We start from the raw sequence: 18,792 nt of genomic DNA, 5'->3' as shown, positions 1-18,792 counted from the left end.
AACCTAGAATTTAGTGCTCTGGATCCTAATAGAAGCTCTGTTATGTCAGTTATATTATTGTTGAATGTGTCAGTCTCCCTGTATTTCATTTTCTCTACTAAATATTGAAAAAATGTAGAATACCAAGAAAAACACTCAGTACTTGGTCACTATTTTAAGTTGTCTAAATATATTTTTAAAATTGAAAATCAAAGTTATTCTGTGATGGAGGTAGTAGGACTATTTCCATTTTACTGAAGAGTAAACTAAGGCACAATGGGGTTCAACAATTTGCTGTAGTTTACATAGCTACTAAAGTACACAACTAGGTTCTTAAATCCTGAGGTTTGATTCTAAGCTGGGGATTGGATTCTAAACACTGCATAGGTAGCCTCAAATCAGGGTTTTCAAACTGATGATTGGTGAAGTGAACAATGACCATAAATGCTCATTTTGGCCATATCCTGTATTAAATATCTGAATTTCTGGCCATTAGATGAAGTTGGCATCTTTGAACCTCAGTCCTGCACACCTCCACATTCTTAAGAGCTACCACTGACATACTGTCATTAATTTCCTGGTCCCTGAAGTCACTTTAGTTTATAATTCTTTAGTATGGATAATTTCTAAAATCACAATTCAAAATAATTTACAAAATTCAGTTTGCATATATGTTTAGACACGATACCAAGATTACCACAAGTTCAAGACCTTATCAAGGGAATTCATATTGTCAGGAAGACATGATGGCATGGAAAAATCTGTTAAAATAGCTGTTCTTTATGCATGTACACATAGCTGGGTACAGTGTTACATGTCTGCAATCCCAGGTATTTGGGTGGTTGAAGTAGGAGGATTTCAAGGCCAGACTTGGCAACTTAAGCAAGATCCTGTTCTCAAAAATTTTAAAAAATTAACAAAGTACTAGGGGTCCAGTTGTAGAGTGCTCCTAGGTTAAATTTCCAGTACTGGAAAACAAAAACAAAACAAAATCCCCCAAAATTTATCAATCAATCTACAATTGTGTTGTCAAAATGTAATAGCAGAGGGAGAATCATCCTTGTACCTGTGGTGGAATGTGCTCACAATAGGATCTTGAACAATTGGAGATGACAATAATAATCAGAGTGGGTCTAATTTTTCCTTATGTGACCAACCTATCCCCAAAACTGTTCAAGTAAAAAGTGGCAGCAGTATCTTCAACATTAGCACCACGGACAGGTCCTTCAAGATGAACAAGTCCATTTGATTTGGACTACTGGGAGATGGGAAGAGTAGGAAAAGAAATTCTGGATCTTTTTTGGAGATCTTTTGTCCCAAACTTCCTGGCCTTGAACCCTCTGGGTCACCTTGACTAAAACCTCACTTTCTCATTTGTGCTTACGTATTTTGTAGAATTATAGGTTCTTGCTGAGCTGCTTGAAAATAGAAAGAATCTTCCTCTTAAAAACCATGTGATGGAATTGTTTTGTGTTGGTATGGAATGAATACCCAAGAACCCAGTAGGGGGGGAAAGAGCAGCTGCAGGAAATACAGATTAAATTCACTTATCCTGTTAAAAATGCAATAGAAATTCCAGGTTTTTCCCAGATGTTTTGGTCATAAAAATGAATGAGCTAACTTATTTTAGAGAAAGTTAATGTAAAAGAAGTGGGAACAAAACAACGTAAAACACCAGGGCATGGTCAGGATTAGAGGCAGCCAACTTTACTGCAAGTACATGTTAGGTAAATACTATTCTGGGAATAGGTAGCCAGTCGCTGGGGTGAGAGACTTCTCTCTAGTATCTAGGATTCAGGGATGTCTGCCTGAAAATATCCTTTATCCAAAGTTACACAGCTAACAAATGGCATCACTAATATTTAAACTCAAGATTTTCTTAACCAAGAAGATAACATTTTAAACAATTTTATCAGTGAGGATATAATTTCAGTGTGCATCCAAATGACCTGGAGATCTTGGTCAGTTTCTTTTTATTCTTTTCTTTTTAAGAGATGGGTTTTACTAATTGTTCAGATTGGCTTCAAATTTCTGGGCTCAAGCAATCTTACTGCCTCAAATAGCCAGGGTTACAGGCAGGCACCACAGGGATCAACTAAATCTGGAGATCTCAATAACATGCAGATCATGGGAACCACCAACTGAGCTCATGATTCAGTGTGTCTGGTATACAGCCTTATATTTTACCAGCAGATAAAACCCTCCAAATGATTCTTGTGCTTCTAAGTCTGAAGAATCATTCTTCAAAAATTGTGAACTTTGTGACCTCTCTCCAAATAAATCTTATGATTAAATTGGGGTCAACCAATAATAACCAGAATATAAAATCTTCAAGAAAAAAAATAGAACTATTATGAATTTAAATTGGTCCAATAGAGTTCTAGACAATAACAGCTTTTTCTTAAATCCAATTATTTCAATCAAACTCCAGAGCATGTGCCCCTTCCTTATATGCTCGTCTTGAGAATGTGCAGAAAGAAATTCGGTGATGAAGAGAGAAGATGAAGGAAGAAAATATTAAGTAAAACTATATCCAGATTGATACTCTACCACAGTTGGAATTCAAAGAGCATCAGACATAACTACATAGATGCTTCTATTTGTAAAACAAATAGAAGTGATAAATAACACTCCTCCTCTGCCCTCCCAATAATGATTTAGGAGATTCAAAATTGATTTTTGAAAAAACAAAACCTATGACTTCTATGTGAACAATGTTGTAATACTTTCTTGCTCTTGAAATATTTTCTTATAATCTGGGCCTGCCATAATTATACAATCACCTATATCATCAAAAATTTGCCGTGTACAAGATACTGTGTGTGTGTGTGTGAGAGAGAGAGACAGAGAGAGAGAGAGAGAGAGAGAGAGAGAGAGAGAGAGAGAACCTGGCCCCAAGGAGATGCTTCCTGATGATGGAGATAGTACATATCTTGTGGTCTTTTTTGACTAAATGCTATAATAGAGGCACAGAATGTAGTGACTGGACTACAAGGCTTACAGACAGGGGGTACATTCAAGGAAATAAATGTGTGTAACTCAGTACAGTTTGAAGTGCAGCTTCCTCTGCAGGAGGTGAGTGTATAGGGGCCACATCACAATGGGATCTATGTGGCATACCTAACCTTCAGTTAGGTAGCACAGAGCTCCCACAAGGTTTCAAGTGGGAGAAAGGCAGTTATTTGGTTGGAGAGAATCAGGTCCCTGTGTGATCAAATGCACCGTGGAATCAGTGTGAAGGGTGGATGGATTTAAGTGGGGTAATGCTAGAGGCAAGGGAGTAAGGCTTAAAAGGTCACTTCAGTCATCTAGAAAGAATGTCGGAGAGCCTCAACTAAGGAAGTAGGTCTTTCTGAAGGCTACTATGAAATAGACTGGTAAGATGTTAAGGAGGCAAAATTTACAGGGCACAGGGAAAAGTACCCATCTACAAAGCTTCAGATATCTGACTTACAAACTCTCTGCTTTTCCTTTCCATCATTCATTACAGTCATACTTTTGATTTTTTTGTGTGTGATGTCTTTCACTCACATTTAATGTCTTTGAAATTCTAGAGAGCAGAAAATGTCTTTCTTATCACTCTGTCTCCAGTACTTATCAGATTGTCTAGCACATGGTACACATCCAACCAAAGCTTACTGCATAAATAAATGGAGTATGCAAATATATATCAGAGAAGGGTGAGACACAAGAAATACAAGGTGTAGACAGGAGCTCCGGTATGGACTAAATACATGGGTCTTTAAGAGCATGTACTTCAAACTACATGGTTTAGAGTTCTAAGTGTAGGGGTGGTATGAGGTTTGGTATGTAGGTAGACACTGGTAACAAGACCTGCAGGATTTTTAGTGAAACCATGGATAGCTGGACATAAAGGCAGAGGGCAACTAGCACTGAGATGAAGAACAAACAGAAAGTAAGAACAGATTACAATTACAGTTGATACAGCGGAGAAGGATAAATCAGGAATTTCAGAAATGTACAAACTAAGGAGACCAAAGGTTAATATCATTTTCACTATTATTATAAAACATTTTATAAGACATATCACTTTCTTCTATTATTCAAAATAGGATTCACTATATTCTATTGTCAAAGAGCAACAAACCCAGACCTGGCAGAAGGAGACTGTTGAAGGGAGAATATCCTGACTATGATATTTGCAAGCATCTCAGAAAGAAAGCAGAGAAATAATTATTTTTATAAGCAAAGTAAAATAATCCTAGGAAGAACTGGGCATGGGGAGTCTCGTAAGCAGGTGGCTTGATGGAACAAATCAAATGACTTGAGGTCAAGTGATCCTTAGAAGGCCTGTGAAGGAAGACTGTTTCTCCCTTGCACTGTTTGCTGAAGCATCCAGTGCTTGCACAAACTCAAGAGTAGGGCAAAGTTCAAGGACTGAGGGGAGGGGAAAAGTCACATTTAATTTTGGTCAACTCAAATTTTCAGGTATTTTGTCCAGATTAGCCAATAGAACAAAAGTTCAGCTATTCATTTATAAGACAAAAAAAGAGACTGCTCTTGTTGTAGGTAAACAAGGCAGACATCTAAGTCTTATCAAGTCATGGGGGTAGATAGCAGCAAACCACTTCCCAAACATAAAACAGTGGGTAATTTCTTAACCTTGGCCATTTTTCCAGGAACATGGGGCTCAGGCAAAGTTCAACACACTACCAACCTGAATCCCCTACTGAAAAAGAAAAAACCCAAAATTTTTCTGTTGTAGAAATGATTAGTAGAATAGCAAGTTAAAAATGAATGCAGAATCTAAGTGCTGGGAAATGATATTGGCCAAATGTATTGTTATAGCATATACTTGTGTGAATATGTAACAATAAATCTTACCATTATGTACAACTATAATGCACAATGAAATTTTTAAAAAAAAATAATGTAGAATCTAAGAGACAAAACAGGGTATATCAGACTCAGAGTGGTAAAGTGGGAGCCTTAGGCAATATGGAGCCCAAAGTCAACTGAGATGTGTTCCCCTCAGAATCTCCATGCCAGGAAAATTAAGACATCAGTATTATTTCCTTTTGAATCAGAATCATTCTTGAGATATATCAAGCATTTTCCACTGGACCAGCAGAAAAGCATTCATTGAATCATCACAACCTTGTCCATTTCACAGACAAGAAGATTAGGTAAGTGGCAGAGCCAGAATGAAAGTTCAGGGTCTCTACTCATAAGCTCAACTGGCTTTTCTCTAGGACACCATGCTCCCCATCATCTGCCACCATGCTTTCCACTGGCACATGCTCTTCATACCTAGGGACTGAAAGTGCCAATCCAATGCCCAGGGACTGAGTTATGTTGGGTCCAGCACAAGCTGCTGCTCCGTATAATGCTGTATATCCTAATGACACACATTTTACACTGCAAAACACTCCAAAACCATGGAGTGCATATTCTGAGCAGACAGGCTTGGATCAGAAATACAAGGGCATTGGTGACAGGGAGCTTTCCCATGCTTTTATTCTTAAGTAAGACTCCTAAGGGGAACCACAGTGCCGCCATATGGAACAGAAAGACTTGCTTAAAATCCATTTCCATTTTCAAACAATGGAAAGAACCAGTCTCCCTTTCCCCCCTCTGTCCCCACCTCCTTATCCCTGACTCTGAAAATCTGGGCCAACACCAGCTAATAAAGGGGGCCGATAACCATCCAGTTACTTTCACAGCAGCCCACATATCAATGAGAAGCAACTCCAGGTGAAGTTCTATAAGGGGGCTGCATGGATCAACTGATATGCCCCCACAATACTCTGTCACTGGCTTACAAATCATTAATGGAGCTCTTAGGTGGTAATCAATTCGAGGCCTCATTTTTTCCCACCTGCAGCCACATTGCTCAGGGTAGTAAACTATTTGTTTTCCTAAGAAGGTTAAAAATACATAAAATTCACACATCTACAGAGATGGAAGGAGCCTATGTTGAAGCGATGGTTTGGAAAGTTTCTGGAACTCATTTCTTAGGCCAATAGATGAGGACCTTCTGGCTACTATGAGGAAAGCATTCTCCTTTAGGAAGAGCATGATTATGAATTTTCCCTTTCCAATCTTCTCTAGGCCAGGATAACTCTACTCTGCTTGGGTTTAGAATATCTGATGGGCACGTCTTGCAGTCACAATCCTAGACAATGGCCCTATGAAGGCCAGTCATCGTTAAGGTAGGGGAGATGAAAAATCAGTTCTCACTGCCCTGTAGGGTATTTAGTATGGGCCCTACCCATCTCCTCAGCCCCAATCGCTCTCTGAAGTCTTGTCTTTTAAGATGGCTTTTTAGTTAGTAAAATGAACCATGCTTTCTCTTAAAATAAGGACCATGCACATCAGTTAGCCTTCCAGATCCATGGGTTCCATGGATTCAACTAGCTACAAACTGTAGTTAGGCCTGCATCTGTACCACACAAATACAAATTTTTTGCTCTTGTCATTACTCTCTGAACAATACAGTACAACAACAACTTATACAGCATTTACATTGCATTAGGTATTATAAGTAGTTTACAGATGATTTAAAGTTTATGGGAGAAAGTGCACATGCAAACACCATGCCATTTTACATAAGGAACTTGAGTCTCCATGAAGTTTGGGATCTGTGAGGATCCTGAAACCAATCCCCTACAGATCACAAGGAACAACTATATTTTCTATCAGCTTTTCTTTACCTGTGTGTTAGTTTATACTTCACTTCCTCTAGGAAACTGCTCTTTCCACTCATATTCATCTATCTTCACCTCCGTGAACTCTGAATCCCCTACACTACACCTACAATTGGTTGCTTAATGCCTCTATTCTCTACCAGACCCTATGACTCAGGAAAGTAGGATCATTTGTGTTTTAATCACTACTCTACCCCTAGAGTTTAGTTCAGTGTTTGGTGTGGAATAACCATTTATGTGGAAGAAAAAACAGCTAAAGGGATATATCAAAAGAAGAACCAAATGGATGGATGGATGGACGCAAGAAAACCAGAATGAATAGAAACACAAGTGGATAGGAGATTATCCACCTTTTTATCCCATAATTCTCCATCTCTGCACTCATTTAGTCTTTCAGCATTTCTACTGCTCGCTTAGAGGCCCATGTCTTTGCCACATTACACTTGATATGTGTCCAGCTGGAGACTTGCCTCTCTGCAGCCTCTTTAAGTGATGCAATTATACCCTGTCCTGTTCAAACTAAGGTTGTAAGACCCATTTCCCCCCAGAAGCCAGTGTTCACAAGAAATGGGGTTCACGGAGTAAGTTTTATGATTTTCAAAAGATGAGTTAAAATGTCACCATTTGATGCTAACATTCCAGCAGGTGACCCCATTTTAATTACTCAGAGTGGCTGAGAAGAGTGGAAATATGGAAGTCCCTTTATATTTAGCCTTAAAATGTAAAGAGAAGCAAGAAAACCACCAGACTTATCTGTGCACTTTAATGCACACACACGTAGCATCTGTGCTCCTGCCTGAACTTGACCTTCTACTTGGCAATAAGGACTTTGCAAAAGGGAAGGGCCTCAGAAGAGATTTCAAAGCCAGTGCTCCTTTCATTATCACCCCTGGGAAATGACCCAAGGTTACACCAGATGTTTGAGTCACAGGAAATCAAAGTTCAGGCCTGGCAACCTGCTCAGAATGGGAATATAGAACCCAGGTTTGGGAACATCAGCAGTGGCCAAACCACCCAGGGCTAAGTGAGGCCAATGACCCGTGGGCCTCCCAGTCGAGGTCAGACCTCTGAGCAGCCTGGCAAGGCAGCCTCTCCAGCCCTCACTTTGTCTGGTGGGTCTCAGGACAGCAGGTGGTATGTGCTGTACCTTCGGCAAGGAGTACTTGGGCAGCTTGATCTGAGCAAAGGCCTCTCTTCGATAGGATACATAGTAGCTGGCTCTTCCACCCGTTGTTACCTGGATTGGGGAAAACATAAAAGAGATCAGATGGGATCACAGATCATGGCACAATTGGAAAGTACTAGCCTCTCCATCGACAACCACAATAGGTTTATAATTACCTTTTTAAAGACTACCTTGCTGGCTCTGAGTGTCCAACCCCACCACACCCTGAGCTGCTCCCATGTCGTGGTACTTAGACAATAAATGGGCAATTAAAGCCATTGTTCCCATTACCTGACAGCTGCTGTGAGAGCAGGGACTGATTCTGTATTTGGTTACTGTGTTCTGCACCAGGTACATATCTAATAAGTACTTTTAACTGAAAACAGAGACACCATCTATCAACATAGACTTCACTCATAACATACTTGTTCTGCCTTTTTTTTTTTTTCCAGCAGTTTATTACTCCTCTGAAACCACGACACAATTGTCAAAAGTGTATGTTCTTTATGGATTGGAATAATTACTCTTGCTCAAAACTCATTACTTTAAAATTTAATTTTACTTCTGATCTGAGCACATTTCATTTTTTACCTTCACATTTACAAATCTAGGTGTTCAGCAGATCTTTATTGATTCTTTACATTACCAGTTGATTAAAGGTATCCAAAGTTAGAGGGAAAACTCCAAATCCAAAATTCAGAAATCCTAGGTTTAAGTCCCATTTCTGCTATCTCATAGCTGGCGGGGAGTCAGGGTCAGGGAGAAGCCCTGTCACCTCGCTTGGGAAAGAACGGACTCTTCGCTGGATGACTTGGACACCACTCCAAGAAAATGGTCCTCTGGCCTGGGTTTGTTGAAAAGTCCTGCCAACATGGCACAGCCCTGCTGATGGCTGCTCTCAGCCCAATTATCGTAGCTCAGGGGAAATTAATATTCACAGGAGAAGATAACATGGCCTGTTCAGAGAAAATAGCAGGACAACAATAGCAACCAGACTGCTGTGCTGAGGAGGCAATTATTCGAGGCACATGCTCCATTCTCCGCTAAGGTCCAAGCACATGCTGGAGGCCTGCCAGTCCTCCCACTTTCGCTCAAACCTGGCGCCCATCCATAGCAACTGCTGGGAGCAGAAGGGGCGGACCATCTCTATTGAAAGCCACCCATCACTCCTCACTCCAAGAGATAGCCTCTCCCATGGCTCCCCCTTGCTCCACATAGATCAGAAGCCCACATAGCATGTACCCAAGCTGCCAGGTGAAGCAGATGTCAGAATCAGCATGAAGGCAGAACCTTGCAAAAAAAATTTGGGGCAGAGGCTCAGGCTGTGAATCTTTCTGCCTGATATTCAGCACTATCCTGGGTCTCTATTTTCCAATTAGAAGCACTCTTGTGTTTTAAAACTTCTATTTCTATTCTGGTAAGCCACCTGTTATGAATCCATATTGTTCTGTGTTGGCCAAGGGGTGGGTATCGGCATACTTAGATCAATGGGTTGCTTAAAGTCTTTTTTTTTTCTTTTAAAAAGGAAACTCAAATGCATAGAATCAGATTAAAATATAATCCCTGAACCTGGACACAGAAGCACTCTTAGTTCTTGCATGATCCTACTTATGTATTTGTTTAATTTGGTTTTATTTTTAATTATAAAATCAACACATACAAATGTCTCTACCAATCCAAGAACTGGATCAATAGTTTTAAATTTTAGCAGCCATCAGGATCACCTGGAAAGCTTATTAGAGCTCAAACTGTTGGTCACTTATCTCTGATTCAACAGAGCCAGGTTGGGGTTTAAGAGTTTTCTTTCTAGTAGTTTCCAGGTGAGGCTGATGCTGCTAGTCCAGGGACTACACTTTGAACACAATGGATTTATACCTTTTAACAACAATTTACACCCACCTTCTGCTCCTCACATGTCCTGGCCCCTGCCTCCTTCCCAGAGTCTGTGTTTACAATGGTGACAGAGACCTTTTTTTAAAAAATTAAGGTGAAATTCACATAACTAAATCATAACCATTTAAAATTGTATTATTCAATAGCACTTAGTACATTTACAATGTTGTCCGATCATCTTCTCTATTTTGTTCTAAAATATTTTAATTTTCCCAAAAGGAGAAATAAAATAAAGATATTATGTCCATCTACAACTACAAAAAAATTTTTTTTTTAAATCTAGCTCTTTACAGGACACTCTGAACATCACCAAACACACTCTTCGAAAGTATACCAGCATTGTATTTCAAACCACATACCTTGTTTGATTTCACAAGCTCACAGCTGGAGAGCGATTTCTCTGAGGATGAATCATAACTTGGGTCTCACCATATCTGACTAAATGATATTATATAAAACTTCAGGCTTAAGACTTTACAGTTGATGTTGGCACAGGACTTTGGGTGCTTTGAGGATAGAATGCATATATTTTGTATGTGAGGATGATAGAAACTTTGGAGAGCCAGTGGTGGAACCCTGTGGTGAAAATGTTTGTATTTTCTCCAAATTCATGTTGAAACTAAATCCCCAATGCAACAGTATTAAAAGGTAGGGGCTTTTAGGAAATGATTGGAACAGGAGGGCTACTCCCTCATGAAAGGATCAGTGGAAGAGCTGGAAGGAGCTACCTAGACCCCTTCTTTCCTTCCTGCCTTGTGAGGATACAGTGTTCAAGGCACCATCTTGGAATTAAGAGACCAGGGCCCTCACCAGACATCAGCCCTGCCCAGGCCCTGCCTTGATCTTGGACTTCCTCATCTATACAATTGGGAAAAATAAATTTCTGCTATTTATAAACTATTTAACCTAAGGTATTTTGTTACTGAAGGAGAAATAGATTGAGACAGCTCATCTCCTGGCAGATGGTTAGTGAGTACACAAAAATAATAACACAACTAACATTTGTAGAGTTCACGTTCCATGATGCAGAACTACCCAATAGCCCACATGTAAACTATCTAGTTGATCCTCATGGCAACCCTACAGAGGCTACAGGGTACTAAGTGACTTGCCCAAGACAAAACTGAATTCAGAAATTTTGACTCTAAACCTGTATTCCTACTCCTGTGGTAGACTTAGAAGAGTCCTCTATCCATCTTACTCCTCTCACCTTGACTACACATTTCCTTGATTTTGACACCTTTTGAAAAAGCATTTATGAAGCCTTGTAATTGGGCATGTGTACATATGTTTATTTGCATTCCCAGAAAAATCTATTATGATGTTGATATTGCATTTCAAAAACAATGTCTTCTTAGAAGAGGCAAAGTAACACAAACAAGAGTAATAACTACTCCCATGCAGTGAGTGTCTATTACATAAAATATAGTATGATACATAGTTTATATAGCACACCTTATTTGATTTTACATATATCTCTGTGTGAGGGAGATAGATAGATAGATAGATAGATAGATAGATAGAAAGAATATCTATATCTATATCTATATCTATATCACATATATACTTCCAAATCTACAGGTTTATAGGTCAGAAAAATGAGGCTGAGAAAAAATGAGGCTGAGAGAGATTGACCAAACTTGCCCAACATTACACAGCCTTTCACTGTTACTGCTCTAAAATGAAGTTGGACCTTGTTAATCCTGCTCATGCCTGAACCCTTAACTAGCAATAAGCACATCCCCATAGAGCAAGGAGTCAATACCTAGTGACTAACTGAATAATGGGTCATTGGGATCAATCTGCTGAACTGAAGAGATTTTGAGTTTGGGACTCTCCATTGTTTCCTGATTAAATAATGGATGGGATGCCGAGCTCTCCATTTCTGCCCAGTCCCTGGATGGCTGGATGAGCATCCTTCCAGCCAGAAGCTTCCCCTGGTGGTGGGCGGTACCAGGCCAATGCATTTGCTGCTTCTCCACAATCATTTGTGTGGCTCTCTGGCAACCACACAAGTAAGGAATACAGTTTAGTGACTATTAATCTATTTTGATGAACTTTTCTCTTCCTTACAAGCAAATTCACTGGCATTGTAAATCCCAGAGATTATTACCACTTTCCCTTTCAGTGACACCTTTTATTTTACGTTTGATGAATGTCATCCAATTATTTGCTCTGGGCCCATCCGTCATGCTAAACACAGAATTAGCTGGGTCTTTTCCTTACTAATGACTGGCTCGTTAATCTGATTTTCTGTATTTCCATTTTACAGGTTTAATTGGGCTCCTGGCCAGTGAAAATGATTCCTTTGGACAAATGCATTGACCATTAAACACATCTGTCTCTTCTGACTTGTTCTCACTTTCACCGTGACCAAGTCTAACCTGACATAGCCTTTTTTTTTTTTTTTCATTCATCCTATTTCTGAATGATGGCTCACCATGGAAAATAAAGAAAAATATGCCTGAAAACTGAAACCAAAGGCCTTAGGTCACTTCCTAGCCCTGTTGGAGATTCAGAAGTTGAGTCTTTTTTTGCCATAGATAAAAGAAAAGCAGCAGTGTCTCTAGAATTTATAAGTAGACATAAGGAACCCAAGAAGAGGGACAGAAACCAACATTTTTGAGTATCTATTTTATGTTGAGTGCTGTGCTTCCATGGTATTATTTCATATCCACAATAATAATTGTGGTATTATTATTGTTATTGCTAATAATATTCCTAGCATCCTGTTAAGTAAAAATGTTAACAGCAGATAAAATTTTTGAGTACTTCATACACCAAGCACCATTCCTGTGCACCCACTAGCCTTCTATTTTATGTTCAGAGTTCATATTAGGAAATTGACACATAGGGAAGTCACACAACATACTCAGAGACACACAGCGAGAAAACGGTAGAGCCAGAATTTGAACCCGAATTTATTTGTTTTCACAGCTTATGTAGGGTCCTCAGGCTGTGTGAGAGAGGTATGGATTCCATGTCACTCAGCTCCCAATTTCCTAGATAAGATGCCTACCAACAAGGCAGATCTTTCTACAGGAGGGCTCCTGTCAATTTCTCAGTCCTGAGAAATCAATGCCCTATTGTTGCACGGGAGTGAATAGTGCTGCTGTTGGAGTTCGTGAATAAGAAGGACTATAATGGAAATAAATTCAGCTTGTCCAAGAGCTGTTGCCTTCATAGGGAATGACATTTAAAGCATTTCCATTTAGAGACCCAAGCTGGGTCCAACACAATGTGGATAATCTCTCTAAGCCAAGAAAAAATGGCCACCTTTGAAGCATACCTGAGTTACCTCTCACATAGCCTTCGCTCTTTTTCCCCCACCCAGACTCTTAAAGAGGTGAAAACAACAGCCAAGCTGTTATGATGCACAATTAACTTTCCAATTTCCTTGCTCATTAATTCTATTCAGATTATTTAAAATAAATCTTGATGCTGTTAGGCTTTTCTCGCCCTCTCCACCTACATAATTCCTTCAAAGATCACGTTTCTCTTTTAAGAACAAAGAAACAGGCTAATGACTACTGTGCCACAAGAGTAAATACACTTGTGCACCTGTAGTCCCAGCTACTTTTCAGGGTAAAGCCTGGAGACCACTTGATCCCAGAAGTTCAAGGACAGCCTGTGCAACATAGGGACACCCTAGATAGACAAACACCAGCCATAGGTCTCATGAGGAAGTTACTATAGTTTCTGGAAGGTCAAGAGGCCCTGGTGACATTGTCATGGAAAGTTAGATTGCCTTTGCCAACTTGAGCTCATCATCCAAAACTGCTTTGCTGAGGTACCACACCATGCATCTGAACCAAAACTGTGGTGAAGCATTTGGAAAAACATGGTATGCTATCACCAAGCTGTCTCCTGTGCTAGGCTGTTTGACTTTGAATTTAGTGTCTATCTAACTGATATTTGCTCATTTTATGTCCTGGAGGCTCTGTGATATTAATGTAATATGCAGTTTTATCTTCCTGTGTCTAGAAACAGTGGGTCTATTACCTTACACAGAGCACTGCACTAAGGCTGGACCTCCTTTGAAACAGATTTGCACATAAAATGTTTTATTGGTACCCAAACATAATAGCCAACAAATAGCATCACCAAGAATAGATCTGGGATAAAAGAGTTGATATTGAAGCCAATATTGCACATACTTTCTCTTTCTCTTTGTGTGTGTGTGTTCTCCCGCATGTGCAGGGGATATGTTGTAGGGAAGACACATACTGAGATTGCTGGTGCACTCACTGGCCAAAAAAAATACTAATGAAGCAGCTGGCACCATCATAGCTCTGCCAAGCAACTCATTGTGTCCTTCATTGCCTTTTGGAAATGTCAGTGAGGCAGAGATAAGGTGACAAGTTAGAAAACCATGGGGCAATGAGTTTATGGCTAGACCACACATGGCTAAACCAAGAATTAGTATACCTAACTCCTGACTGCATTTCTTCAAATACAAAAAGGCATTTTATCAATTTCCAATTATATATTTCTATAGATACATATATATACATATATACATTTTTTTTCAAAGAAGACTCCTTATCTGATTTTTAAGCACTTAAATACATTAGTTGGGATCTCAGAACTGTATTTGACTCTGGCTTCTACCTCTTGCTGGCTTGGTGACTTTGGCAGGTAATTTAACCTTCTTACTTTCCTCTTCTAGAAAACAGAGATAGTACTACTACCTGTGGACAAGCTGATCATGAGGATTAAGTGATACAGCGTTAAGGAGCAGCTGATGCTCAGTAAGTTGCTCACTGTGTATCACCCATGGCTGCAGAGCAAGAGGCCAAGATGCCTGCCACTGTGTCCACTGGAAAATAACAGACTGGGGACAGAGGTTTGAAACTCTTCTTGCCCTCAGCCAGGATGACTTCCTGGAGCAAACCACATACAGAGACCAAAAGCCCAAGTGATTTGTGGGAGAGATTTACCACTAATGCCAGCAAGCCTGACCTTTGGGTGCTGGCTTCCATGACACAGATGAAAGGGAAGTACTAGGGATGCTGCCTGACTTCTCGAAATGGAAGGTCCTTGCTGCCAATCCTCTCTTAGGTTTTGTCTTTTGTGTGTGTGTGTGTGTGTGTGTGTGAGAGAGAGAGAGAGAGAGAGAGAGAGAGAGATAAGTGCAAAAATAAAAATAGAACACACCAGTCACAGATTTGAATAACTTCCTAGAATCCATTATTTATTAGCACCTGAATACTCTCAAATAATAATACCTAAAACAACTCTATTTTAGTGTCATAGAAGGATTATAGAGCTTCAAACACACACACCACTGCCACCGCTATCACCACATATACCATCTATGAAACCTCTAGGAGCAAAATTGCTATCACAATACTTCCATTCTGCTCTCAAAAACTGTTCTATTCCTTGTGAACTGAGGGTTCAAATGGTTTTGTAAAAGATGGGACTGAGGGGGGTTAGATATTATATTACAAGGGGTCTAGCTTATACAGTGTTTCTTACATATTTTCTATACAACTTAATATATTTACATATTTAGATTATCTTCTTTTTTACCAGTGGGCATTATTAGGTCAATTATTTGAGTGAAATATTCCTAAGCTAGATGCTAGTCACTCTCATTTCTACAAAATCTCAGAACTTCAGAAAATAAAAAGTGAAATGTTGGGAGAGAAGAAAGAGGGAAGGAGCCTGCTTCTGTCACATCTGTGGCTTGATTTTAAGCTCAGCCATTTAATTGTCATGCCATTTTAGGCCTGGTCACTATTCTCTTAGAGCTTAACATATAATATTTATCCTCTGTCACAGGTTCTTGTGATAAACGAAATTAGATAATAAAATGCTTTCATGAAACTATAAAATGCTCTAAAAATGGAATGATTAGGATGTTATGATAGTCCTGTGGTGCACACCCAGGAACCCGCAGCTTTGGGAAGTGTCTTCACTGACAAGTCCAGCGTTTGATCCAGGTGTGTCCATGCTGACTTGAGAGGCACTGCCGTCTGCCAGGGAGGCTACCCAGAGGCACAGAATGAAGGGCCAGAGACCACAGGGAGGGGAGCCAGAAGTGGATGGGCACAAGTACCTAACACAAGGGTCTTTCACCACAGGGATGATGAGCAGGTGCCTACAGCTGCCTACAGAAGAACTTATTGGTATTTTCAAGATATTCTAAATATCCTGAAAGGGCAAGGCAAACAAAATCATTAATTTTCTGGAGAAGTAGAGATGCTTCCACGAGATGTGGGCTTTCCAGATGGCTTGGAGATCCATGTGGCTTGCTAGATAGGACAGCAGAGCTTCGCCAACATGGGGTTTGCCTGCCTCGTGAGTGAATTTCAGGACAGCGTACATGGATTTAAACCATCTGTCGAGCTCTTTCTCCAGCAGCACTGTCACCTCCCCAGGAGGGTCCTGGATATTAGTGAAATGCCAACTGCTGCTTCTTGGAGCTCCCCCACTATACTCCCTGAGTCAGCACCCCACCCCCCGCTCAATCCCCATCCTCCACCAGCACAAGCATCAACACTGGATGTGCTTTACATGTGCTGTCTGTGACCCACAATGGCCCTGTGGAAGAGGGACTGCTAGGCAGCTCTGCTTACTGACAAGTTAACTGATGTGCAGAAGGCTTTCAGCTCCAAAGTGGCAGAGCCCAGGTTTAAACTTGGTTTTCTAAATCTCAACCAAGTCCATTACACTGTGCAGCCTGAATGAGTCTAAAGTGTCCACTCCAGAGCCTTTTCAAAGAATGATTAGTTTTGGACAAGTTTTCTAAACCCAGATCCAGCATCAAATTCACAGTGGCTTGCATAAAAAGCTACCTCCTTGGGCTGAGGATAACACTCACTGGTGGAGTATTGCCCAGCAGGTAAAGGGACCTAGGTTTGATCCTCATCGCTATAATTAAAAACAAAAACAACAACAACAAGAAAATTACACTCCACCTCCCAATGAATTTCCTATGGAATTCATCTTTTTTTTTTCCTCTGAATCTCAGAGCCTCCTGTTTCGTGTGCTAGTTGATGTCTTAAATTACACGAAATGGGTATATCTTGGGTTTCTTGCTACATTGTAATGATTTTGAGGGTTGATAATGTGTCTTGTTTTTAATCCTCTCTTAGTGGCCAGCACCCATGTTTTAGCAACTAGTATCTGTGCACTACTCTATTCTATTAGTTTTATTGTTGCACTTAATCTCATTTGATCTGAGCACAATCTTGCAAGTTAGATCTAATTACAACCTCATTTTGGCATCAAAGGGCCTGATAGGCCACTTGAGGTCACTCTGTTACTTAGAGGTGAGATGCACAGTTGACCTCAGAATTTAGAACTCGTACTCCCAGGGTCTTTTCACTTTGTGAGGCTTCTAAAATTGGTGCTTTCAGGGCTGGGGATGTGGCTCAAGCGGTAGTGCGCTCGCCTGGCATGCGTGCGGCCTGGGTTCGATCCTCAGCACCACATACAAACAAAGATGTTGTGTCCGCCAATAACTAAAAAATATTAAAAAATTCTCTCTCTCTCTCTCTCTCTCTCTCTCTCTCTCTCTCTCTGTCTCTCTCTCTCTCTTTAAAAGAAATAAAAAAAAATAAAAAATAAAATTGGTGCTTTCTCAGAATCAGAAAAACATAAAGGGGAGATAATTTCATAGATGTTTATAAGTGAGTAGTCACATTACATCAAATAAGTGGTTGACAGGACTGCAACACGGAAAACATGGGGCTCTGAGAGAGCTGCTCACCTCCTGGTGGGAAACAGAGAAGAAGATTACAAGATGTTCTGCCCCCACCCACTGTTGAATCCACATGTTAATTAAAGGTAGAGTCGAATTCACATCATCCCCTGCACATTCATCATGCTTAAACATCTCATATGGTCACGGCCCTGATTCCACTCTCTGGTACATTCATCATCTGACAAGAACTTATTCAGCACTTCTGTGCCCAGGCTGTGTCAGGCACTGTGGAGTCACAGGGCTGTGACCCTAAGGAGTTCATCATCTCTATGGGAAAACAAACCTAAGATATAAGATATATGAATGACAATGTAAGACCAGCAATAATGCCATGGTCCCCTGAGCAGAGAGGAGGCCGGGTGCCATCAGATCCCCTCCTCAGAGCCACCAAAGTTCACTCAACCTGTTGTCATGTTCATTCTACGATTATAATAAAATCAGTGCTGGGCACAGTGCAGTCCACACCCATCCTGTCTGCATTTTGCAGATGAGATAATGAAGGCATATCTGGCAAAGGGCTGAGCTGGAATTGACACTCATGTTTGTCAGTCCAGTGACCATGGGCAGAACCCCTCTCTTCCATTGTTCTCCGCAGTGACACACACACAGGCACAGGCATGTGGGGACACATGGTGTCACATGAACTATACCAACAGGTGCAACCTGTATTTCCACTATCTTGAGAGGAGAAGATGTCCTCAATGCCAAAGGTCATTTTGCTTGCTGAATGTCAGGATGGACTTGAGGATGGAAGACTATGGAAACCTCAACAGGCTGATGCCCAACATGGTAAAGAGAGAGCTGGCCAGGAAAGCGGGGGTGGGGGGGCATGGAGCTTAGAGGAAGAAAAGCTCCCCAACAAAGCTGGGGAGAACCACAAAGTGAGTCACTAGTTGCTGGTTTGAGAAGACATAGTTTTGGGTGGTGGAAAGAAATAGCGGATATGTGTGAAAGACTCAGATTTTTTTTTTTCTGTGAAAAGCATGGCAAAGACACTACTTCATTGCTATTTGGCATCTTTAATAAAAAGTCTATACTACACTGCTCAATAATCTTATTGTAATTTTATTTATTGGTTTATTTACTTTTGCAGAGGTGGTCCATATCACAAATGAAGTTCTGCTTTAAGAAAATGCTCCAGAAATTCCAGTAGGGATCCCAGGATTTCTGTTTGTGCACCCTTTAGGCTACTTATATAGTTCTTTGTGGTGAAAATTAGCAGAAACTTGGAACTAAGCTTACAATGGATTCCAAATCTCCTCTGCCCCTATTGGCTATTTTGTCCTTGGGAAAAGCACTTAGGCTTCAGTTTCATCTTAAAATAGACAGCCACCCTCACTATGTGAGGCCTAACACATGGCTCATGCAAAGGA

The 18,792-nt window shown here is 40.4% G+C and overlaps 1 protein-coding gene across 1 annotated transcript in view; it reads right to left on the bottom strand.

The window, feature by feature from the left end:
* Positions 1–18,792, bottom strand: part of Sorcs3 (sortilin related VPS10 domain containing receptor 3) — a 578,947-nt gene that overhangs the window by 107,704 nt on the left and 452,451 nt on the right. The window contains exon 8 of the mRNA XM_015494901.2: positions 7,795–7,884. Coding sequence (XP_015350387.1) covers positions 7,795–7,884 — 90 coding nt within the window. The remainder of the gene's footprint in view (positions 1–7,794; positions 7,885–18,792) is intronic.

Source organism: Marmota marmota, unplaced genomic scaffold, assembly GCF_001458135.2.
Source record: "Marmota marmota marmota unplaced genomic scaffold, marMar, whole genome shotgun sequence".
Taxonomy (NCBI): domain Eukaryota; kingdom Metazoa; phylum Chordata; class Mammalia; order Rodentia; family Sciuridae; genus Marmota; species Marmota marmota.
The sequence above is the reverse complement of the archived record's forward strand: the minus strand, read 5'-3'. Positions and strand labels throughout refer to the sequence as shown.